Here is a 25,444-nt window from a genome sequence, read left to right as displayed (position 1 = left end):
TACTTGTGCTGACTTTGGCCGTCAAAGTGGTCCATTATACTCCGAGTTATGGGCTCTGGCTGCCCGCTAATCTAAGACGCCGACAGCCCAAAGACCCCTAACTGTAAATTTTATTCCCACTACGAGTACACTATCCCAGCGGCGTGCTCCGGACTCCGGGCCCTGCAGCCTCAAATTCCTTCCTCTCCCAGCAAACCCCCACCACGAGCCAGAGGTCAAACTGCACAACCACCCAATGATGGCCACCATCCACCAAAAGACGGGCGATTGCTGGCGCTAGAAAACTTCGCCGGCGGGGCCTGTGCGGCTGCAAAAGCCCTAGTCCCCAGGAATATTCCCCCGATTCTTGGCTGACTCCCAGAATGGAGTGCTCGTATATGAGGTGGCATTCGCACTTGTTTCTTTGATGACACCACTCTGTATCTACATCATTCTTCTCTCTCATTCTCACTCTCACCCACTCCCTCATATCCTCCGCGTTGCCCATCGTGACCACCGCCAACATGACGACTCAGCCTCCCCGGATCGTGGTGAACAACCTCTCATACACCTTCCCGGACTTTTCAACCGGCGTCCGGAACATCACTCTCGATCTGCCGCCTCGCTCACGCACGCTCCTGATCGGCGCCAACGGTGCTGGCAAGACAACCCTTCTCCGTCTGCTGGCTGGAAAGCGCCTGGCTCCCGGGGATGCCATCACCATCGGCGGCGTCGACCCTTTCAAGGAGGGCCTTGAGGGCGTCACCTACCTTGGTCTCGAGTGGGTGCTGAACCCCATCGTGCGCAACGACATTGGCGTCCTGGAGCTGCTCCGATCTGTTGGTGGCGATGCTTATCCCAAGCGCCGCGACGAGCTGGTTGAGATGCTTGATATCGACATCAACTGGCGCATGCATGCTGTGTCTGACGGTGAACGCCGCAGAGTCCAGCTCGCCATGGGTCTTCTGCGTCCCTGGACCGTTCTCTTCCTTGATGAGATCACCGTTGATCTTGACGTTCTGAGCCGCTTTTCGTTCCTTTCCTGGCTGAAGCGCGAGACGGAAACCCGCGAGTGCACCATTGTCTATGCTACTCACATCTTGGATAACTTGGCTGGCTGGCCCACCCACCTTGTCCACATGCATGTTGGCACCGTCAAGGAGTGGGACACCGCTGACAACATGCTGCGCTCCATCGATGGAACCGTTGGTCCTACGGGCAACAGCCGCCTCGGAGAGTTGGTCATGGGCTGGCTGAGGGATGATCTTAAACAGAGAGGCCCAAGAAGCCAGGCGAACCTTGGTTCCGAAGGCAGGACCTATGGCTTCGGCGCCATCAAGATTGGTGGATATGGTGACGAGTCCAAGCAAAGAGAAAACTAAGAAATACTTCTCTTCTTCTCCTTCTCGGGCCACGGCGGAGGCTAAATTGGAGAAATTTCTTTGGCAATAATGCCTTCAACGGTTTATTGGCCGACATTTACGACGGACTTTCTTTCTGCATTATGAACGGTCGGTGAGCACAGCATTCAGCGGTGCATGGCGTTGGTATTTTGGTGGAGGAGCAGGCCTCAACTCTGCCTTCACAGACGGATTTCGGTTTCATTTTGTTTTCAACACTCTTACATGGTATACCTGAGGGAAACGTGGCATATTTCATTTCATTCATCTTCTCTTTCTTCATGATACCCTGAATTTCAACCGATGGGATATAGGCAACTGGTCCGCTTCAACTGGGCCCGTATGTAGTCGCCATAAGAAGTTGCAATACAATTCTTTCTTCGCGTTCGCGCGTTTAGTTTAGCTGAAATCTTGGCTTAGCATTTTGGCTCGTGCCCGCGGTGTTGCATCCATGGACTTCTTCAATACTGTCATTGTGTTCTTTAAGAGCTCAGCAATGCCGCCAAGGTTCTTCTCAGCAAGCGATCTGAGAACTTCAATACGATATTCTTGCCATGAAAGCTGTATGCCTCCCGAAGTCGCCAACTTCGAAAGGGTAGCCTGAGTCACAGGCCCGGCATGCCTTGTCCGAATGGAGCTATCGCTCGCAATGGCTGCATCTTCTAGGTCCCGTACCGAATGAATACTCTGAAGGCAGAGCACCGGTGAGTATGACAGGGAAAATAACGAAGGGAGGGAAAAGGTCTTGTCCACCGAGGACACATATGATGTGAGCTTGGAGACGGTAGGTCGTGGAATCATACAACCGTGCGAATTGGTATCTGCATCGCTAAAAGCTCGACTTCGCCAGAAGCAGTTACAGATATCCATGAGATAGCCGTTGTACAAATTCACATAGGCTCGGTCGTACGAGAGGGCATCGATTCGGTTGGAGCCGTCATTTCTTGCCTTGGTTGACATGGCCATTTCAAAGCCTTTTTTATAGCATGCCAAGATGTCGCACAGGCGGGAAATTGTCGTTACGGAGCCACTGAACAAGAAGATGTAGATGAGCTCAGATGGTGGCAGTTCAATCCGTATATAGTACTTTAGCATATCATCGTTGACCAGCTGGATTGCCTGCTCATAGAATTCGACAATTGCAACATTCACCGATTCTGTAGGTGACGTTTGTAGAAGAGTAAGGCTGAGCTGTCCAGTATGGCGAATAAGGGCCGTCAGGCTCGTGTTGGCATGGGGGGGAATGGGGTCACTAGATTGTAACATGGCAATCCAATGGCGAAGTATGTTGGTGTATAAAGTCAATATGTCGACCTGTGAACCAGGGGCATTGTCCAAGACAGCCAATTCCAACGGCTGTAGGATGTGTTCATAGAGCTCTTGATGTTTCTGTTAGTTCAATGCGCAGACAGCTTTCGTTCTGACAGAGAGCAAATGTGTACCTTGAAACTCCAACAGGGGAGCATACGACAAAATCTGCAAAATGTAGCCACGCTGGCCGGACCCATTCCACTGCTGGAAAAAGCGGGCAAAAAAAATCAGGAAAACGGGGGGTATAGACTGCATCATGCACTCGTATTAGCTACCAGGGCGGTCAGCGTAGTTGTTGCCGGGCTTTGACTTACTTTACTCTCCACAACAAACTCCTTTACGACAGCCAAAACTTCCCACAGCGTGGCTTCGTCAGCATCGCCATCAATGACGTTCTGCAAAACCGAGTTCAGCCAGTTCGCTACTCGCTGATAAGCTTCTGCATTCGGACGTAAGAGCAACAGCTTTTGCAGTAATGGATCAGCAAGTACAGCTACAAGCTGATTTGGCAACTCTATTCTGTCCATATTTTGGACAAAGCCAGTGGCATTCTCAATTTCTTCCAGTGTAACTGCGTTCTGATACAATGTTAGCCTATGGATAGGCCCCTGGGGGTGCAACAAATTACCTCATTTACGTGAGACGTGTGTACAGCTGGCACAATTCTCCTTCCTTGGGCACGGCCTGCGGTGCGATTAACTTGGAATCCGTCAAGAGCTCCGCGTGAGTTCTTCTCTGCTTGTAGAGCATATGCGTCTTGTATATCTTGAAGCCTTTCTTTCCATGATATATCTGGGTGCTGGTGTCACGTCAGTACATACTGCCTTGGGCCCGTATTGTTGCCATTATTCTCACCTTGAAAGCCGAAGCCTTGCCACGAACCAACTCTCCCAAGATAATTTCGGGATAGTAGTCTTTGAAAACTCTCAGAAGGCCGATCAAATAGGGATCATTAGCTGTCTGCCGGGACAGATTCAAGCTGAAGATCTGGTCAGTTATTGGCTTTGAGAAGAAGCCGCCTCAGCCGCAGATGGGGCACCCACAGAGATTGGATTCTAAATGGCTTTACATGTTTTCTTCGCGTGATAAGCGCCAATAAATGACAGACGTTTGGCCTAATTGCCGCCGTATCAAGCAAATTGAAGAGGACGCCATAAGCCTGGGCAAGCACAGCCGGGGTCTCCAGTACGTGGTGGACCATAATGAGCCATTTCAAAAGAGCCACTTGGACATTGAGCGAAGGCTTAAGATTTCCATGGCCGAGGGCACCAATGACACGGATTGCAACATGCCGGGATACTCTGGCGACCGGATATAGATTCCTGGCAATAGCTGCTAAACTAGCCTGATCAAGGTGACTGGGTGTAACCAGTAGGCCAACGAGCTCGTCAAGTGCGTTCGGCAGCAGACCGTTCTCATAAGCCAGAGATGTCAGGCTTGCGACTGTGGGCTTGATGCTTGTCCCTCTTGATTTGGCTGGTGTCTTGGAAGCTACCAAAGAGTGAGCGAGTCGGCGTCGCATCAAGGGGCGGGGGGATTCGACCACTCACCCACAGCCACATCTTGGATGAGTGCGTCAATCTCCTCAGCTGCAGAGGACGACATATCGCCGGCATTCAATGCTACGAAGACGGAGCGAACGAACTATGGCAGACAGGAGAAGCCAATCAGGCCCAAAACACGGTGTGGCGCGTCAGTAGGCAAAACAAATCAGAGAGAAGCGCGATGCAGCTGCTAGCTTTTCATCCTGCGGCTGTTATGCTTAGTGGAGAGGATCTCATGACCAGGAGACAAAACAGGTTGCCACGTTGAACCTGATCCGCTATCGAGCGTCGCGCTTGGTTTGTGGCCAGTGAGGATGACGATGTCGTACTTGTAGCTTAGATGAATTTCTCGTTGGGCGCAAGATGGTTTGTGGGGGGACCGCGAAGTAGCGTGTACAATGCAACGCCGGGCTAGGGGCTATTGGACAGTATCAGATATAGTTCAGTTGAGATGCGGGAGGGACGCCGTGCATGGACAAGATGTTGAGCGTGGCAAGAATTATTTCAATGATTTTGGCTGGGGTAAACGCCTGAAAGCACAAAGTGGTGAATATGAAGAGCATGGAGTACTATATTGATTTGTCGAGCTTATGAGGTGCTAGTGTTGTTTGTGCACTGTAGAATACATGGATGCCGCGAGTGGGAGGGAGCCACTTCAAGTGAGGAAAAGTACTCCGTGTGAGCATATCGTTTTCGCACAGGTACTGACAAGGTACCATATACCAAAGTGTCATCTCTCTCGGCATCGCTTCCGGAGTGCCGTACTGTATGCAAGACATGAGAATTGGGCAACACTGCATGCTCTTGGTCTTGGGATCTGTAGGCAATCTTGCCCCTCAGATATAGCCTGCGTAGTAAGATCCTTGATGATCCCGACGTGGCCGGCGTTGGCATCGTCTGATTGGGCTACTGCAGGTACAAGCCTCTGTTGTCGGCGCAGGTATCCCACGCACATAAAGTACAATTGCTTATATGAAAGACAATAAAGAACCGCCGTAGTAATTGATGTCCATGATGACTTTAGTACTTAGGTACCCATAGTACCTGTAATATATCCACCTGAACCACCCTAGCAAGTCCCTTGTACCTGGGTCGCATGAGTGTTAACAAAGGTATAGGTACTTTGATCAAGGGATTGCTATTATTAGAGCTCCAATCCGAACATTGCTCTACTTGCCGGTTATAGATACCTACGTCTGGAGTGTTGGCATCTGCAAGAAGCGACAGGGAAGCAGCTTCGTAAAACTTTTGCCTAAAATAATACCAAAGATTTACACCTTCAATTGTACCTATGTAAAGATGCTCAACCTTGGCATTTTACCAATGATGCTGGTTGGAGTGCTTTTGCCTTACCATGTCACTTCTGTCCCTGCCTATTTCGATGCTCTCTGGAGGCGCCTTCCCCATACTCGACGTAATCTGCCTTTAGTAATACAAAGCACCAAAATCCTCAAAACCCTGGGCAAAATCTGACCGCCCAATCTTGTCATCTCGTCATCTTGCCATCTTGCCTCTTCTCCCCTTCGCCTCCCCCGGCTGCTGACAAGACGAAACGCGCTACAACTTCAACTTGTTGTTGGCTTGCGTCGATCCCTGAACCTCCCGCTCCCGCTGCCGGCCCCATCATCCCGGCATATTGGGCCAGCGCTAGGCCCGATATGATCCCGCCATTGCTCTTCTCGCGACCCGGTCTCGCACGAGCAAAAGTGCATGCAAATGTTCGAGTCGCATCCCATGTCGACACCATCAGCTACCTCGCCATTACACCTATCAGAAGCCATACGATATCGCCGTGTTCGCCCCAATGCATGAATCCCCTCGTCCGACTGCACTGACAGACATCACTATGACGAGAGCCATTGCCAGCCTGCCCGCCAACCGGGGCTGTCTGTCACTGCATCCGGAAGAGAGAGCTATCCACAAGAGATTACTCCTTGATCTCTACTCGCTGTTACACAGTCCAGACCTGCCACGGCGGTAAAATACGCCGGTCATTAGGTGGCTGTTGGGCAGTCCTTTATCCATGAAAGTTCCATCCGAGGGGATGCCGAGCGTGTTAGCAACGAAATCAACAAAGTCCAAGAGCAACTTCATCCATATCCTTCTAATCAAATGAGACATGGCTACCACCGTTGCTGCTATAACGTCCTCCCCGGCCCTTGATTGCATTCTTACCCCAGAGTGGCAGTATGTTGGCCAGCTCCCTTATACCTTATGCATTGCCTGGCATACCGACAGTTCTAGTGGCCTTCAATCCGCGTACGCTTTGTGGATTTCTGCGTTAAACAGCTCCCCAGGCCCCTGCTAATCGGCCACCCTCTTGCCCTAATACTTTCATGGTTTGCTGTACATATGCTTCAACTTATTGGCTACACATGTGGAGCATCTCGCACCTCCGCCACTATCCTGCCTGTGTATTAATTTTCATTTTTCGATAATCTCATCATTCTCTTGCCCCAGTGCCAGCGAAGCAAAGGATTGCTCAAGCTGAGGGGCTTCATATTTTGACAGTCATCCTCAAACCGACTCCCATCTTCCCCAAGACCAAGTGGTCAGGTATCTAAGCCAAGTGCGGACTGGATATCTACCTTTTTGCCACGTCTTAGGCGTATTGTCTAGTATGCTTGACCATGTTTATGGCGAGTTCTAAGGAACCCCCACATGGAGATGATCCCTACATTTCCTCACCCTGGTCGTAGGAAGCTTTTGCAGCCCAGTGAATCGTCCCGGCCCCTTGCCTAGCCCAATCATATAAGCCCATGTCAAGATTAGGGCTACGATACAATGCAGCTGTACGGAGTATACTGCCCTCTATATTTATGGAGCTCGACAATGCGGGTTCTATTTTGAGCTGAGACCATATGAGAGGCCTTGGCGATGGAATACTGGACGCTATTCCAGCTCCATCGCAAGACACTACGCTGTCCAGAGCGACTGCTCTTATAAATATCCGTGAATCAAATTCATTTCTCCCCAATATCCCAATTACTATTCATTACAGCAACTAGGATATTGAGTTGGATCCTTCGAACATTGTCACATTGCCAGAGCAGCGGAAATAGTCCCCATTTCTTGATTCACACCCCAGTTTGTGCATTAACTGAGCCCGGCACAGCCCCAGCCGAATTTTTCACGGATTTGCATCGTGGGCGCTCGAGAGCTATCATTGAAAGCTGTATGATCCATAGGACTCTATTGTCGCTGTCTCCCTCGGCCAACATGCTATAGGAAAACAATATGTCTGCCGGAACATACTGGCCTGTGGAAAACGCATCCGGTTTTTACCCCTCAGGAAGTTCAGAGAGGCCAATTGGTACAGTTCTGTGGGATTACCAGAACTGTATTCCCCTCTCTCAGATTCCCACCAGAGACAAGCCTGTTCTTCTCTTGACCCCTGTCGTGGTGCCCCCGGCGGGAAATAATCCAACAGATGACAGAGATCCCTTTGAGATCCTCGGACAAACGATTTCCGGTCGAAATATCCCGATACGCCATGTTCCATATACCAAGGCCAAAGGAATTACCGGCGTTCATGTGGCGTTTATTAAAAGAGCAAGGGCTGTGATCTTTGTAATCACTCATTTGGCCGGCGCCGATAACCTGCTTCAGTTGGAATTGGCTGAGCTTGTGGCACGAATATGTGAATCACGGCCGCTCATACTTCTTGTTTGCTGTAATTTGGCAAGCCGAAACATTTCTAACACTCGCTTCCGGACCTTGGTGCACATCGCTGGATATACCAATGCCGACTTGCTAGTTGCAGCCACTTTGCTGCTCGACAGTGATCCAGGGCTGCCAATGCCCGCGGAGGCAGGTATCGTCGCCCAAGCTAGAGTAGATGCCGAGCCTGGGTGGTTAGTACAATCCTGGGTGGCTGAGCGAGACTTGGTGGAAACATGCGCCCTCTGGCAGGCATGTCTTCCTTACAAATTTTATCTCAGCCCATCTACTCTCGAGTCTCTCTTAAAGAGAGACGGATATGCATTGCATTATGTCGTACGAGAGTCGACGCGGGGTTCCTTGATCGGTTTTTGTGCAGCTTACGCTACCTTTGCAGACAGCTCCGATGTTGCTCTGATAGGCTCCATCGCCGCCATCATTGTGCAACCTGCTTACAGGAGGCAGGGGGTTGGTTCCGCGCTCTACGATGCTGCAATGACTAGGCTGGGCAGAGTGAGAGGCATTCAGAAACTTCACCTAGGATCGACGTTTCCACGACTGCTCTGTGGCTTTACGGCCGAGATGGCTGATGCGAGCCATTGGTTCGCAAGGAAAGGTTGGCCTGTCAACACGCAATGGCGCGAAGACCAGGGTGGCCTTGTCGCGGACTGGATCCTCAATTTTATGGACTTGACAGGCGTCATGATTCCTTATTCTGGCCTAGGATACAGGCGTTGCTATGAATCGGATGCGCAGCAGGTGCTGGATATTGAACATCGGCCACCAGCGACAACTAGTTACGGCTTTGGCTGGTATGACCAATATGCACGGACTATACAGAGCGAACATATAGGCGATATTGTCGTCGGTGTTGACCGTGATACAATAGTAGCTACGGCCATCACCTACATTCCAGGCCAGCAAAGTCCAGCGGCAACAGATATCCCATGGCCGGGATCATTGAATGGCGGTGTTGGCGGAGTAACATGCATTTGTATTAGAGGTAGGCTCCCTCTCTCTCCCTTCTTCCTTTCACTGTAATGGACATCGCGGCGATTTATATTTCGTTCAAGATCTTACTAATGACCCATCAATGGCGAAGTAGAAGGCGCCGTTTCTCCAGATGCAATCATCGCCAACCTACTGTATGCATGCTACCAGATGCTGAGTGAGAAAGGCATGACCGGCATGTTCTTAGACGGAGTTTCTTTTGGAGACCAGGTGCTCATGCCACTAGGTAAGGCCCGAAATACAAGAGATGATATTCAGACTTTCCAGTTTTAAACTGACTTTGTTTGCGCAACGGCAGGCTTTCAGAGGTGGGCGGAGTATGGACCAGTGTGGCGCGACGTATGAAGCTACGATCGGACATTGTTCAGTAGAGATTGTTCAGCTGGAGTTATGATGATTTGTTATGTCTTGCTAAAATGCTGTGTAAGGTGGATGGGTGGAGGATATCGAGGTGTTTTGCATGCCATCTGGTTAAAGGATAGGGGTAAATGGGCTCATTAGCCCACATCTTCAAGTCCAGTCAAGGACGAGGTATGTCATCTGCCATAAAGCTCTTACACAAATCGACAAGGTACTGCTCAAATAAACATGCACATGAAGAAAATCTGACGCTGCACAATGAACTGGAAAGATGATCAAGAGTATCAAAGTATAGATATACATGGAGTATATATATGGGGAGAGTAAGACAGAGAAAATTGACACTATAGTGAAAAGAGACGCAAAGCCAATGAGCAGAAAACAAGAAAAGAAAAAACTTTTTTTGGACCCAGATAGATTTCCCCCCTCCTAACAATATTGACGCCCTCCGCTGCCCAAACCAGAAAAGTTTCCTTGATATCAAAAAAGTTCGCTACCATGAAGCAAGAAGAAAAGAAAAGGTAAGAAGAGAGAAGAAGGAAAAAAGACCCATACGAGTACATGACGGCTCGCGCCTTTTTTTTTGGTGTGTGCAAATAGACAGTGTAGCCCAGCCAAATCCCCTCTTTTTTGGTTCTCTTTTTCTATACTGAATTTCATTTTTGTTAGAAAGAAAAGGGAGGAAAGAATCGAAACAAAAATGAGTATCTATACACCCCTTCATCCCCATTTCGAAAAATCAACCGATTCAACTAGCGAGTCTAGCCCATTTACGGTGCCAACCTCGGTGTCGTTTGTCGGAGCTGTAGACAGTATTGATGATCGATGAGACGTCTGCTCGCTCGTGTTGGTGAAGAAGGTAGCTACGCTCGTCCTGCGCAGGCTGTTGAAACTGTCCCTCACGCTACTGCCGGGTAGTTGACCCATGTCTTGGTATGGTTGCAGTGGTGGTGGTGGCTGGATCGGTATGGAGCCGGCGAGAAGCGTCGGTGGTGCAGATGACACGGAACCAATCTTCGGTCCATGTCTCTCCCGTAGCCGCTTGATCTCCCGAAGACGGCCGCTCCAGGAACTGATGTGCTCGCCACCCTCGCGGTTGTGCCAAACATGGGCGAACACGGACGCATTGAGGGCAAGGAGCCGGATGAAGGCAGGCAGGGCCTTTAAGGAGACCATCTTGGTGTCGGACGCAGGCGAGATTGCAGGGAATCCCGGTTTGCTCATCACTTGCACCGTGTAGAACTTCTTCTTATGAGCCTGCTCCGAATCTGACTCCCTAGTGGCCAGAAACGAAGCAGGAGACGCAGGTGTGATCACGATGTTAACACAGTTGAACTGACTCGGGAAAGTATCGAACTTGAACGGAAGGCCAGAGTCATTGAAGATGATGTTGACAAAGTCATTGCCAATATGTCGCTTCTTCGCCACGCAGTGCGGATCTCGTTCAAGGTTTGTCGGCATTTGTGTGGTGACATGAAAGACCATCTCGGTCACCCTGTCTCTCCAGCAAAACGTATACTGTCCGTCGGTGTCGTGCTCCCGATCCAGGCCTTGCGTATTAAAGTTTGCGCCCTTGAGCTTAGTCAAAGTTCCGAGATTATTGAGAAATTCAATATAGTCGCCGCTCCCCGAGACGTTTGCCAATATTTCTGCCTCTTCAGTTTGGCCTTCGCCGATGTATATAACACCGACTTTGTGCCCATCGAGACTGGAAAGGCGATCAAAGACTCTGATGGTTCGATCGGTTACCTCATCATCTGGCAAGGGGATGGGCCTTGCAGAATCGTGCGTCTGCGGAATTGGAGACATAAGTTGCACTAGTAAATGGCTGGGCAAAATCAAGTTGGGCGTGGGTTGGCCCTCTCTCGTGATGTCGACATGATTCTCTACTTGGTGAGGAGGAGGAGGCCTATATGATTCACGAACCGTGTATGCCGATGTGCCTGACGGCTGCCTCTTGATTATCTGAGCCCACCCGGACACCGTGGCTTGCTTGACAGTGACGATACTGTTCCCAACTAGCCATCGCCTCACCGCAATGTCACCAAAACGGTCTTCGGTGAAGTAAGGATCTTCTGCTGATTCATCAACATCGGCATAAGTGACTCTTTGCATAAAGTCAATTGACGTAATGGCATGGTCGTCTGTGCCGTGTACAGGGCCATCAGAATCCGCAAACAGCTTTTTGACGATCCAGCCAACGTGGTTGGCACGATCGGGTAACTTGAGTGCTAAGAACCAAAACAGGATAACATGGTAGGCTAGGGCATGGACATATTGAGGAAGATCGTCTGACGGAGTGAGCTGTGAAGGCTCCGACGCCGTAATAGGTGTTGATAGCTCACTCATATGAGTATTCCGTTGCACCTGCCTCTTGTCTCTGGCGTATTCAAGGTATCGGAAGCAGATTCCGAAGACAATTTTGAACTCATCTTCTCTGAAGTTGACGTAAACATTATGCAGTCGACTCAGGCAGGCAAGAAATTCCAGGATATGAACAGAAACGAAGGGCTGTGTGATGATTGCCGCCATCTGGTTTAGCATCTGGATCAGTGATCTGCTTGTTGACAAAGGCAGCTCATGGCAGCATATCGACAAGGCGTGTATACAGCATTTGGCGCTTCGTTCCCAAGTAGATATTCCATGGACAAACATTTTTACGATTTCATCCTCGTCAGCCTTTAAAAAGTGTTCGTGGTAGCTCAGAATCATGGTTAAGCTGTGGTAGAGACAAATCGCTATATCGGCCCGGCGAAGACCCAGCGCATTGGGAGGCTCCTGAAAGCTGTTCAGCCGAATTTGTTCGCATATCAGCTTGCGAAGATCTTGTATCTGCTTTATCGCATCCCTGAAAACTGCGTGATTACTCAGTTGTGACGGTAGATGCACCAAGACAAAACTGTATATCTCCCAATCGCATCCCTTAAGCATATGCAATACCGTATCCAACCAAGCAGATAGGTTGAGAGCACAAGGCTGGTACTCTGGTCTCTCGGCTAGATGCTCTTCCCCTTCCACTTCAGGCTCGGTGTGAACATGAGATCTGAGAACAGGGCTAATCATGGAAGGGACAGCCTCCGGAAGTGCATTTGGGTCAGGATATTTCCACATATGGCCCTGTCTGGGCCCGGTTCGGCCTTGGCCGATAGATGCTCCGCTAATAGACGCTCCGCCAATAGATGCCCCGCGTGCTGTTGAGCGAGATTGCATGCCGGCATCAATTCTCGATAGTCGAGCCGTATTTGCTGCCTCTTCGGCTTGCTTCTTTGCCAGCGAGCTCTCCGTACGACACAGGGTGGTGGCGGTAGACATGGCCTCCAGGTTGTTGGTAATGAAGATTCGGTCCGCCCAGTCGGCGCGGAGCCTGAAAAGCAATTTCATGGCAGTCAGCCGAGCATCTACCTCGCAATGCTCTAGGCCTGCGATGCTGACCAGCACATTGAAGAGCTTCACACTTTTGTCGTTGTGGAAATTCATTAGCCGTAGAAACATTTTGACGTATCCCCGCGTAACGACGTTTGAAGGCGACTGTTCTACTGGTGATTCTGTGTGCTCAACAGTGGTCTGTGAGATTGGCAGCACTACCGGCGATGTAGGCGATGCAATGGGCGATTTCAATCGGTCGCTGATGACGATTACTCGCAACGCGTTAATAACAAAGTCAAAGAGGTCTATATCACATGAAATGACTACCGAGGTCATCAACGATATGATGGCATCCAAGACCAAGACATCCACCTCCTCGATAACATCCTGGAGGATGGCCTTGGCAAGGCGAGGAATGAAGTCTTGCTCGTCCCCATCGCCCACTAAGTCGACGATTTCGTAAGCATCCATCATGGTCTGAAGAGCACGCAGCCGCGTCTCCGAGGAGCGGCTTCGGTCATTGAAAAATCCTTCAAGCACGAGTTTCAAGTTTTCTTCCCACCGAAGATCTGAGGGAGAGCAACATCGGAACTCTTGGAAGTAATCAAGCACGGTACGGGCCGTGTTATCAGGAAGGAGTTGATGAACATCAGTGAAGAACTTGATGACAGTTTGTCTAGGGACAAAATCACCCGACTTTTGTGTTACCACCACGTCTAGCCGAGCGATAAGCAGCTGGAGCTCTTGGATGAGGCTCTCATCGTTAGAAGTATCCCTAGCCCGGCCATCTGCTACCATATCATGGGTTTCCTGGACCTTGCGATAGCACTCTGCTGCCGTCTCCAATGGAACCGTCCAATCCTCTTCAAGGACCAAACGATGCAACTGCCCGTTTCCGTCGTCGAACAGGGAGTTGATGAGTTGAAGAATGGCGGAATAAGTTCTTGGCGAGGATGAGATTTTGAGGGTGTTAGATAAGCCATCCACTAACAGAGCATATGGAACGGTGGGATAGCCTTTTTCAGTCGTCTTGGACAGCAGCTTCCGTAAGACAGTAAGGGCACCCCTAATGTCGCGGCCCATGTCCTTGCTGCCGACTTCATCCAGCGACGGGTTACGAAGAACATCGAGCAGGATACGAACTGATGCTTGGCCATTGTGTGACTTGCAGAGGTTCGCCAGGGTGTGCCAAGACTCTTTGTGGAGGTTTGGGACGAGACAGAAAATGGAGCTGAGAACCTGTATTGTGTTCTTCAGTCTGTTGATGGGGACCGAGCCAAAGGTAACAATAGCATCGATAGCAGATATGCAAGAACGCAGGTCCTCTTCGACACTCGTACTCATACAGATGCCAAGTAGACGGTCGATTAGGCCAGTTATCGAGTTTTGATCGGCGGTGTTGAAGTTGAACTTGATGACGTCCATGACGAATACAAAGAGTTGCGTAAAATTTTGATCTTCTCCAGACGCCGCCGCCTTGTTCTTGGTGCTCCTCTGCCCACGAGAGGTCTGGGAGGCCTTTCGAGCTGCACGGGCGGCATTGTATGCTTCTTGAAGCCACTTTGTCAGTAGGGGAAGCAGCTCATAATCAAACCCGGCTAGTATGCGGCCGCGGTTGGTGAGGTCCACCAGCGCAGCAAGCTGCAAATGAAAATCGTCGGGGCTTGCTGGAGCAATTATCGTCTGGAAATACTCCTTTCGCTCCAAATCTGTCGAAGATGAATGCTTGACACATTCTGTCAACAGCTCCCAGCCGGCCTGTCGCATAGCGCTCGGCTTGTTTGAGTCGATAAGGTCCTTGGCTGCGTACCATATTTCAAGGACGGGGTTAAGTGGATATTCTGCAATTGCGAATTTGAGTGTATTGGCAGCTGATATACGTTCGGATTGGTTGCCATTCTTCAATAGCTCAAAAGCGTCCATGTGGTTCGCGGACAGGCCGCGAGAGCTTATCGGCGTGGCATTGCTGAAGTCGGTCCTTGGAAGCGCCGCCACAGACGATGCAAGCGGCGGCGGAGATTTTGTCGACTTTGAGCCGGTCAGGCCACGGAAGACGCTGGCGATGCCGCTAGGACGTACGGAATCCGGCGAAGAAACATCATCTCCAGGCTGCGGGGACATGTGCTCGTCTTGGAAGGTCTGGGCTTTGGTTGCGAAGATAGACTATGCTAGCTTGTAAGCACACGAAGACGAGCCGACGGTAGATAGAATAAAACACTCAAAACTAGATGTGACGACAGAAGAGGAAAAAATTGGGCAAGATACGCTGTCGCCGTCCGAGCGTTTGCTGGGGCTCGTCGACATGAAACGCTCAAGTGTCACGCAACCAGAGCAGGAGATGGTGGGTGTGCCGCACTTGGCAAAAGACGAAGAGCGACTCACTCCTCAAGGACCATGTATCCTAGATTGGACATCAAGGTTCCTGCAGACGTCTGACTATGAGCCTAGGAAAACGGCGGCGGCGGCGAGACAGCTCGTGTGCGAAAATTCCAGTTTTAAACGGGAAAAGGGCAGAGGTTGGTGGGACAGTGCAGAATTTTGGACAGGCAGCAGGTCTCGCAGGCGATGCAGGGAGAAGGTTGGAGAGTCACACCAAGAGGAGCCGCTATCAGCTGTGGTCAAGGACGCCCGGATCGGTCATCGGCTGGAGAGTCGGAGTCGGAGTCGAAGCGGTCGAGCAGCGGCGCATCTGTAGAAAGCCGTGATAGGGCGAGGAACAAGGGACTTCAAGGTTTTTCTCGAGGTGCAGGCTGGCGAAATCTATTGGAGTAGAACAGGTCGTGCAGAATGCAGGATGACGGAGAGCCAAGCAGGCCTCTCATTTGCTCAGGAGGCCTTAGGTAAGGGTTTTTCCATGTGCATGTGCCCTCAACTTTGTCGCGGCGCACGGGCCTTGGCCTGTAGCTGTAGCCTGTAGCTGTAGCGCAGCTGCACATCATTGCTGGCTCTGCCCTGTAGGCCCTAACACGGCCGCTAGATGGCGGGCGGAACCGCTACGCCAGGACGCGGCAGCCAGCTGATTGCAGCCTGGCCGGCATTATCAGCATGAACCTACTAATTATTGCTGCTATCAAACAATCAGGCAATCTAACAATCGAGTTCTTCAGATGAATTCCCAGTGCACTCATCGTTTACGCATTGTCGATCTGAAACCACTTGATCAATATTGCTGCAAAAGAGTACATAGGCAGTGTATCGTTACATGATGCGGGTGTGATTCGATTCGGCGGCAGCCAGCCGCAATGCCGATACTCGTCTGTTCACAACGCCTCAGCTTGCTGTACCTCTACATCTACATCCAGAGCGCTGCATGCATCGGTCTAGTGGTACTGGGGGCCAAATCCATCTTTCTCACAGCCAGCCGCAGACGGCTGATGGCAGCTGACAGCACCGATCATCGCCTGTACCTGTACCTCTCCAGCTGTCCCACTTGCACCCCGCCGTCCCAAAGCAAACAAACGGCCCTGGAAAAGCTCTCCCCCCACTAGAGCCTTGCAAGGTCCCAGCAAGAGGCGCTACCAGCTTCGAGGCAACCACCAAAAAAAGTCAAGCCGTCTACAAGCAAACATACCGCCCTGCACTATCCTCACCACATTCAACTTGCCTCCTCCTACCCTCTCCTCTCCCCCCTTCTCCCTACATATTGCCCCCAATCTCGCCTGATATCCAACGCGAACGGACTCACCATGGCGGCCGACGTTGGCCACATTGCACAGCTGCTTCAGGCAACGCTCGATCCTGCCCAGCACCGTGAAGGTACGTTATGCTTCTCGCCAGCGCCCCGCCTTCTCTGCAGATATACGGAGAGCATAAAACGCGTCTGGAGAGCCCATCGCGTGCTGACCAGCATTCAACAATTCTAGCCGAGGCTGCCCTCAAGCAGGAGGCGACCAAGCCCCAGTACTCTCTGACTCTGCTCACCATCGTCAGCTCCGATTCCCTCCCCGTCAACGCTCGGCTAAGTGCTGCCCTGGCTTTCAAGAACTTCATCCGACTTAACTATGTGGTAAGTATCGATGCAATGCGATGCGATACCGCGCCGCCGATGTCACCCACGCCGATACGACGAATACAACATCCGAGATACTAAAACTGGCATACGTAGGACGCGGATGGAAACTACAAGATCCCTCAAGATGAGGTCCAGACAATCAAAGAACGCCTCATCGGACTGATGATTGCTTCTCCTACTAACATTCAGAGCCAGCTGGGCGAAGCTGTCAGCATCATTGCCGACTCAGACTTCTGGGAGCGATGGGATACCCTAACTCAGGTAGCTATCCGCCTATTGCTGATTTCGCGAGCTTGATCCAATTCATACTGACGGCGCAATTACCAGGATCTCGTCGGCCGCTTCTCTCCTACCGACCCCAAGGTGAACATCGGCGTGCTGGAGGTGGCTCATTCCATTTTTGTTCGGTGGAGGCCGCTTATGGGAACTGCTGGCTTGTACACAGAGATTAACCATGTCATCAACACATTTGGTACTTCATTCTTCCAGCTGTTGGCGGTAAGAGCAGCCCCAGTCAACAAGTTTTGTCCCTTTCACGTCAATGGTTTCAGGATTCGGTACTAATCCGAGCGCGCGCATGATGTAGACCACCGATAGCAAAATATCTGAGCTTAGCCACGATAAAGCGGCTCTCCAAGGCTGGTTCGAGACGCTTAGTCTACAGTTGAAGATCATGTTCGACATGTCCTGCCACGATTTGCCTCCCATTTTCGAAGACAATCTCTCCAGCATCTCCGAATTGCTTCACAAATATCTAAACTACTCCAACTCCATCTTGGATACCGACGATGATGAGGAAGTCAGCATTGTTGACACCGTCAAGGCCGACATCTGCGATTTCCTCGAACTCTATACTTTCAAGTACGATGCCGACTTTTCGCAATACTGCAAGCCCTTCATCACAAGCACTTGGAGTTTGGTTTCATCCATCGGCTCGGAGACAAAGTATGACACTCTTGTCAGCAAGTCATTGCACTTCCTGGCGGCAGTCGCAGCAACCCGAGAACATTCTGAGCTCTTCAACAAAGAAGATGTCCTCACCGAGATCGTCGAAAAAGTCATATTGCCCAATGTTGCCCTGCGGGAGTCTGATATCGAAATGTTTGAGGATGAGCCAATCGAGTATATTCGCCGGGACTTGGAGGGATCTGATACTGGCTCTCGACGCAGATCGGCCACTGATTTCCTCCGCAGCCTGCAGGAAAAATTTGAAGGCCCTGTCACCACTTCTGTTTCCCGATACATCAATCACTATCTCACGCAGGGAAAGACAGACTGGAAAGCCAAGGATACTGCCGTCTATCTTTTCCTCTCGATTGCTGCCAAGGGTGCTGTCACACAGGCTCAGGGTGTCAAGACCGTCAACCCACTTGTCAACGTGGTCGATTTCTTTGAACAGCACATTGCGTCAGATTTGGTGAATGGAGATGGCATTCAGCCCATCTCCAAAGTGGATGCCATCAAATTCCTCTACACGTTCCGCAGTCAGCTGTCTAAGGAGCAGTGGAAGGTTGCCATTGGCCCATTGATTCAGAACCTAAATTCATCTAACTACGTTGTCTATACGTACGCAGCCATTGCTGTGGAGCGTGTGCTGTATCTGGCGGATGATGCAGGCAATGCAATGTTCCCTCGTGCAGACATAGAACCCTTTGCAAAGGATCTGCTCACTCATCTCTTCAAGCTAATTGAACGGGAGACTAGCGCACCAAAGCTGCAAGAGAACGAGTTCTTGATGCGATGCGTGATGAGGATTCTGATTGTCATCAAGGATGGAGCGGGCCCTTGGCTCGATACCATCTTGACACATCTCATCCTCATCACCAACGTCATGAAGTCTAATCCCAGCAACCCTCGCTTTTACTATTACCATTTCGAGGCTCTCGGTGCCTTGGTACGATACTGCGCTGCGATACATGCAGCTGCAATTAACCAAAAGCTATGGGAGCCGGCACATCAGATATTGGTCGATGACGTTACCGGTAAGTTTCTCTCTTAGAATTGCCATTGCTCTTTACCTTCCTTTTTCTAATAGCAACACTGTATCAACAGAGTTCATCCCGTACATCTTCCAAATTTTGGCACAGCTTCTCGAATCTAGCCCAGCCGATTCAGTCTCCGATAACTACAGGGCGCTCCTTGGTCCCCTGCTACAGCCCGCTCTATGGGAAACCAGAGGCAACATTCCTGCTTGCACACGTCTACTGTCCGCTCTCATTCCCAGGGTAGCCAAGACTATTGTTGCGGAGAATCAGCTTGAGGCTGTGCTTGGAATCTTCCAGAGACTACTGAACGGAAAGAAGTCGGAGCTGAATGCTTTCGATATTCTCGAGTCGATTGTCAACTCCTTTGAGCCGTAAGTCAATTCTAGGCAAAACCGTGGGCGTGAAGATACTAATGTTCTGGTTTCACTAGATCGGCTCTCGACCCGTACTTCGATACCATCCTTACGCTCATTTTCACAAAGCTGCAAGGATCTCCCGCCGATTCTTTCAAAATTCGCTTTGTTCGCTTCTTCCACCTTGTTGCGGCAAGACTAGAAGTTGGCTACGGAACGGACTACTTTGTCAGGCATTCCGATAAAATAGACGAGAAAGTCTTTGCTCAGGTTTATCCCCCGTTCATTCTGCAGGAGACAGACAAGCTGGCAAGACCAGTTGACCGCAAGGCTGCTGTGGTGTCTCTGACCAAGACTCTGTGTGATTCTCAGGTGTTCGCCCAGAAGTTTGCCAAGGGTTGGGGAAATACCTGCAGAGTTCTTCTCACTCTGCTTGCAAACCCCCCTAGTGCAGCTGCTGGAGTTGGTGATGAGATCATCACGGAGAACTCTCCTGATGACATCGGGTTTGGCTTGACGTTCACGGCTCTCAACACATGCAAGCTTGTTGCGCGAGACGATTTCCCCGAGGTGCAGAACGTGACCACCTGGGTCAAGGAGTACATGGTCGGGGCTAACCAGAGGCACGGCGGTGCTATTGAGGGCTTCATCTCACAGCGCCTGACACCCGAGCTTCAAGAGGCTATTGCCCAGTACATCCGGTAATTTCAACAATTTGGGGGAAAGATGTATGAAGGAAGGGCGGTATTTGTTCCACAACGGAGGAACATGATGACATTTATGAAGAAGCGAAAAGAAAAAGCATAATCGAAATCAGGATTGGGGCTGGAGTGGGCAGCTTGAGATAAGGATAGTGACTTAAAAAAACAACAAGAAGGCAAAAGCACGGAAGTAGATATCGTGTGGAAATAGATAGGTATGTAGGTAAACTAGTAGTAGGTAATACCTTACTTGCGCATGAAAACAGAATGCGAAATAAACAAAGTAAGAACACGCTTGAGGAAATGCACATGGTTGTTAACAAGATTGATCAAGTATTCTTATATATCGTAATAGCCTCCTGGGTATTCAAAAGAAGCTACTAAATAACATCCAGGAGGCCAAACGGCCAACCACCCATCTCTTTTCATCCATCCAATCCGTGAATAAAAGTCGTGTGTTTAAAAATATATGCTCGCTTCATCGTCACTTTAAATCGTTTCTCCTCTAGCGCTAGAGGGCGACCAAAAAAAAAATAAAGAATAGAATATCTAGTTATTCAACAAACCCTAACGAAAAAAAAAGGGGCGAGGTGAGAGTTCGCCGAGAAAAGGAGAAATGGGAGGGTTGGGAGAGAGGAGGAAGAGGAAAATGCACACTCCCATGATGATAGAAAGAACCAACGCCGGAGTCATGCTAAGGCTAAAAGCGACCTCGTCATAATGCGTCGTAGCGATGCCAAATAAAAAGATGTATGTGTAAAGTCGTTATGTATGTGTGCGTCATATTAGAGTGAAGAGGATTCTCGCTCAAGCACTTGGCCCGCCCTGCTTGTATCGAAAACCGCATATGCGGCTGCTTCCTTTTGATGCTTGGGAATATGCTGAAAAACAAAGCCAGTTGCTACATTAATCGAAGAAGGGCGGCAGTTGAAAAAAAAAAGGGGGGGGGGGCATCCAAGGCGTTGTTGGATAGGTAAGCATCAAGTTACCACGGCAGGCTCAGAGAAATCCGCCTTCGGGACCAACGACGCCAACACTGTTGCGCCAGGCGCACCGTCGATCTTGCTTCTGCCATTCCCGGCTTCTGGGCGGAGGGACAGTATCCCGGTGATTCACGTCGGGCCGTCGCGCGCTGAGGGGCTGCTGGGGATCCGCCTCAACGCTTCCTCGGCGGCTGTCTCCGCTGGTGTTGGTCTGGACTACCAGTAAGCTGCTGGTGCTCGAGAGCCTTCTGGTAAATTCAGAGAAACTCAACCTTTTGGAACTAGAGCCTGATCGGCGATTGTCTGGGTCCGCGTTTCGCGACGCACCATCCTCGACTCCTCTGCCGGCAGAAACTGGGTTCAAGTGAGGCGTGCTCTGGGTTCTCTGCGTCGGATTGAGGCGGCTCTTGGCGTGGGCCGTATGCGGTCGTGAAGGGGGGGATTGAGAAGTCGGTGGTAGTGGCGCCGCCGCCGTACCGGCATGGTAGCTCAAATGAGCCCTAGAGATGGTAGGACGTCGTGAGCCATGTTCCCTGGGTGCATCTCCGTGTCGATCTGCAATGAAGGCTAGCGCTCTTTGAGCTGAGGGGGAAATGATTGGGCTTCTATCATAGCCATGGTCTTGTTCATCCGCAGAGTGTGCGTTGTCATCAGAATCGAGATCCTCCTCAAAGTCGAGAGGCGCGACCTCGGGATTATACGTATTACGCACAGCTGCCCGCTCCGCGCGCTGATTGGCTTCTCTCTTTTTGCGCTTGCCCTCTACTTCGTGCATGAGAGCATCGAAGCGGGCAATGGAGCTGAACGTCTCCTGACCAGGGACATTCGTTTCGGCCCATGGAATATGGCCAAGCTGGAATGCTCTATCGAGGATCGTCTCTCCTGGGGCAGGCGGCGCGTGGACGTCAAAGCCCAGGGGCGCCTCCATTGGCGAACCTAATGCCTCACTACCACGCGTAGGCGAACTGAGGGTAGAGGAACGTCCTTGAGCCGCCGTCCATCCCTCAATCAACTCTCCCTGATAAGTCGAGTCTCTGATTGCAGGCAACCCCGCGTCGCCATGCATCGGGCCGGTATAGATTTGGCTAGGAACCCCAAATGCCTTCTGGATAGGGTGCTGACTGATGCTAGATGGCGAAGAGATGTCACTGCGCTTGGACCGCAGGCTCGGCGAGTCAGAGCTGAAGGTGGCGGGCCGCTCGCGAGTCCCCGTTGAATACGTAGCGCTGGAGCTCTTGTGCTGGAGAGGCCGATTATCTGGGCGACTGCCGCTCGCTTGATTTTGATTTCCGCTGTCCGGCCTGGTGAAGTACTCCGGGGCCTCGCGGCTTCGGGGGCTGAAAGGGCTCGAAAATATCGGCGTAGTGTTTCCGTCGGTTACCACGGGATTCTTCTTGGCCAAGATAAACTGAGCCCAATCATGAAGGCTGGTGTTGTGATCGTCTGGCAGCGTGCGGAACCACAGAGTGTTGGTGCCAGCTTCTTTACTCGATATTAACCCCACGGATCGACTGGAGCGGCGCTTTCGTTCCTTGTCGGATATGGTAACAACAAGTGTGGGCAGGATAGGCCCTTGCTTACGATAGGAAAGCATTTGGACTTGACACTCGAGGACGCAGCTCGTGGGCCACTGGTAGGCGGGTTCCACATCTTCCTATAAAGCATGAGCCTGTTAGAGGTTGCACATACGCTGCGGGCGGCAGGAACCAGCATATCAGTGCTTACTTTAGACTTGAAGAGAGAGATGCAGTATTCGTCGGTATACACTTTGGTGAGTGGCTTAGGATCAGAGGCAGATGCCTTCGCACCATTACCATTCTGTCGATCCTTCTGCTTGTTGTTGATCGCAGTCCGTCGGCCAACGAGGACATATCGGGTCTGTTGAGGAAGCAAATTAGAGGCTGCCCCCATGAAGAATGCAAAGAGCTGTGGATCATACCTTCCATTGCGCCTTGGAGAGAATGTGGTTTCGGTCCGGAGGAACAAGGAGAAGGCCGTCGAGAAAGTCCATGGCGAGCGGCTGTGAGGCTGTGAGGCTGCTCCTGAAAGATGCAGAAGGGGGGGGGGGGGGGGGGGGGGGGGAACGGGGTTGTTAGTCGTCCGTTCTAAATGCACATGCTGAGGAGGAACACGAGCAAAGACGAAATCGCCTCTCTCTCGACCGAGTACATGTGCGTATGAGTATCAAGTCAAGCAGTTGCGCTCTTGAGGCGTAGGAGGAGTTGGACAATAGCAATAGGGATTGTCTCCTATCCTGTCGTCTCCTCTTTTTTTTTTACCTCGTCTGGTGGTCGGAAGAGAGTACGAGGCTCAGAAAGGCGAAAATAACGAGGCCCCGGTGGGTCAAGAGATAGCAACGGATATGTCAAGAAGAAGAAGAAACAGAAACGGCGAAATGAGGGATTCGCCGGAATGGAGCCATGGAGAAGAGGAAGCAAAAGCTGAAATACTAGCACTCTAATGAAGGGCCCGGGCTGGTTTTGTCCGGAGATGGTGGGGACGAAGCTTTAGCTGCCAAACCCGAGTTTCTAGACGACGATCCGGTATTCAGGCGGGCGGAACAGACGCTGTGCTGCCATGCGAGAGGCGCACAGGGCCCTGGACGGCCCTCGTAGGTCCCCACCGTGCTGGAAAACACTGACTGAGGCGCTGTAATGACGGAGCGCCGCCACCGGCCCAGCGCTGAGAGGCGCAACCGAAGACCAGACGTGATCCATGTACCTGGCTGGAGGTTCATGATGCAGGATACTTCCAGAATGAGTGGGCCGCAGCGGAAATTCGCGCTAGATTGGGCCGCAGGGCATGTCTCGTCGTAACTGGCAGAGGCGCCAAAGTACATGCAGCACACCGGCGCGCTAGAAGCGCACGCCTAAGCCCCTGCTGTCCCCTAAAAGACTAAAGAAGCCTAACGAACAGCCGGTGGGCCACGCCGTGGACGCGACATTCCAAGGGTTCCTGATAAATTGCATCCCCACCAATTCATTGATACAGCGTCCATGTACGAGTGCTGCATCTGTTAGCACCTACATGAGACCGTGGGGTCGAATAAGGAGGCTCTTTTCATTACCAATCTGCAGGATTAGTACTTTACTTTGCGAGTGTTGATAGGACGAAATGAGCTAAAATGAGAGGCCGGGCACGGAGTTGGGTTTAGTACATGTCCACTGTATTCATCTCATCAATCAAGGTGCCTGTATCCGTATCTGATGCCTGTACGAGTACTGCAAGATACCAGGTACCTACCAGCCGGCAATTGGATCCATCCATCTCAATCAATATTGGGATACAGCCACCACTTCCGATACTGGAATGGAGCATGAAAGTTTTCAACGGTGCTAACCTGTGCCTTGGAAGAGGCCGAATTCCAAATGGAGATGGCCTTTCGCCACCGGATCTGGGCGGTACAGTACAGTACCCGTACAGGTATCCCCAAGTTCCTGCTGCACCCAACACCGGCGGCAGGTACTCCACGATACTAACAACGCCGCATGGGGTACTGTACGGCGCGCCTTCATTTTCAAAAGGTTCCGTTTGTCCAGCTGGGAAAGAGCCGACGACTTCCAGGCTATTGCCAATTGAAAGTTGCGTCAGAGTAGCGGAGCGTCCTGTGCTCCCTTTCCCCACCAGAGTCTCCAGCAGTAATCACATGTACTCCATAATCCATCAGCTTCGAAAAAGTTTCTCCGTACACCTAGGTATGTCTGGACTCCCGCAAACGGCTTCAGCATTTGGGGCTGAGAGTCAGACACGCTGCGAAGCTTGACAAATGAAATGCTAACTGCCAGGACGGTACGGGGCATTGCCTGGGGACTACGAGTAGACTACGTGAGATGAACGGGCATGTCACATCCACTTTGGCTGCTGGATTATGAGTACGAGTACTTCTGCGGTAAGTTGCCCTGCTAAGCGTACAAGTGGCATTGCAAGTCACTGCGTCGATGGAGGAAATAGGAGCAGGCCATGTTCCAAGTCTACTGCACTACAGCATCCTGTCCTGTCCTGTCCTGTCCTGTCCCATGCAGGGCTGCATGCGCGTGTACGAGTAGTCGTACGCTTAGCTGCCTCGACATCCAGGCACGGGTATAGATGTGTTGCAGTCGATTCTGCTGCCAAGGACAAGGGCTGTCAACAAGTGCCAGGCTATGAGCACCTGTATCATGTCGGGGTGGCGACGGGAGCGCGGAGTGGCTCCTTAATTCTCTTCTAGCAAAGTCTATGGAATAGCGTCTCGACGTTTGGCCGTCAAAACGGGCCAGCCTCGGCCAGGGGGCCAGGAACAGCACAAATCGCTGAAAAGCCACGGCTTACTTGTGTGGTATCATCACGGCAACATAACACACCAAAACGAGCCACACCACCGCAGACCTCTCCCTCGAATTTGCCCGGCGCCGAACAAAATGCTACTCGTCATGTGAGAGAGTCTGGACATACAATCATCCAAGCCCTGATCGCCATCACTATGGCCGCGCCCGTCATTAGCCGTCCTGGACCATCACACTTACTAGCGGTTCGGGTGCACCCAGAATGGAGTAGGCCGTCGCCGCCGTCTGCTAGTTTCCTCAGTCCAGAATGCAGTAGTCAGCTCTCTACCAGCGTTATCACCCTACCGAGTACGAGGAAGAAGAAAATTACAGGTACACATGATACTATATTGGCAAACTCACTCAGCCGCCAAGTGGTCCGTCGCATATCGATGGACTCATGAAGCAATATTGTCCTACTCCTAGTACGGGGCGCTATCATGCACGAGTACTTCTTCGATCCAGTTCTCCGCCAGTG

General features: G+C 51.2%; 6 protein-coding genes across 6 annotated transcripts; 3 read left to right on the top strand and 3 right to left on the bottom strand.

The window, feature by feature from the left end:
• Positions 1-426: 426 nt before the first annotated feature.
• TRIVIDRAFT_215116 (uncharacterized protein) lies at positions 427-1,780 on the top strand (the record flags this gene model as incomplete). Its single annotated transcript, XM_014106071.1, has 1 exon — positions 427-1,780. The coding sequence occupies one exon, from the start codon at positions 504-506 to the stop codon at positions 1,359-1,361; it is 858 nt and encodes a 285-aa protein (XP_013961546.1).
• On the bottom strand, positions 1,779-4,212 carry TRIVIDRAFT_34350 (uncharacterized protein; the record flags this gene model as incomplete). Its single annotated transcript, XM_014106070.1, has 6 exons — positions 1,779-2,758; positions 2,822-2,939; positions 3,005-3,268; positions 3,319-3,489; positions 3,546-3,677; positions 3,799-4,212. 6 exons carry the CDS (start codon positions 4,210-4,212, stop codon positions 1,779-1,781), a joined length of 2,079 nt encoding a protein of 692 aa, XP_013961545.1.
• Positions 4,213-7,522: 3,310 nt separating this feature from the next.
• On the top strand, positions 7,523-8,905 carry TRIVIDRAFT_126900 (uncharacterized protein; the record flags this gene model as incomplete). Its single annotated transcript, XM_014106069.1, has 2 exons — positions 7,523-8,015; positions 8,049-8,905. Coding segments are annotated over 2 exons (1,350 nt in total), but the record flags the coding sequence as incomplete, so codon positions are not given.
• A 1,080-nt stretch (positions 8,906-9,985) lies between these two features.
• On the bottom strand, positions 9,986-14,752 carry TRIVIDRAFT_33609 (uncharacterized protein; the record flags this gene model as incomplete). Its single annotated transcript, XM_014106068.1, has 1 exon — positions 9,986-14,752. One exon carries the CDS (start codon positions 14,750-14,752, stop codon positions 9,986-9,988), a length of 4,767 nt encoding a protein of 1,588 aa, XP_013961543.1.
• A 1,521-nt stretch (positions 14,753-16,273) lies between these two features.
• TRIVIDRAFT_85913 (uncharacterized protein) lies at positions 16,274-19,973 on the top strand (the record flags this gene model as incomplete). Its single annotated transcript, XM_014106067.1, has 7 exons — positions 16,274-16,387; positions 16,495-16,637; positions 16,737-16,904; positions 16,971-17,141; positions 17,230-18,625; positions 18,696-18,999; positions 19,059-19,973. 7 exons carry the CDS (start codon positions 16,318-16,320, stop codon positions 19,684-19,686), a joined length of 2,880 nt encoding a protein of 959 aa, XP_013961542.1.
• A 969-nt stretch (positions 19,974-20,942) lies between these two features.
• Positions 20,943-22,676, bottom strand: TRIVIDRAFT_3592 (uncharacterized protein; the record flags this gene model as incomplete). The annotated part of the gene is made up of 2 exons (XM_014105454.1): positions 20,943-22,319; positions 22,605-22,676. Coding segments are annotated over 2 exons (1,449 nt in total), but the record flags the coding sequence as incomplete, so codon positions are not given.
• Positions 22,677-25,444: the final 2,768 nt, after the last annotated feature.

Source organism: Trichoderma virens, assembly GCF_000170995.1.
Source record: "Trichoderma virens Gv29-8 chromosome Unknown TRIVIscaffold_1, whole genome shotgun sequence".
Taxonomy (NCBI): Eukaryota; Fungi; Ascomycota; class Sordariomycetes; order Hypocreales; family Hypocreaceae; genus Trichoderma; species Trichoderma virens.
This window is presented reverse-complemented; position numbering and strand designations above follow the sequence as displayed.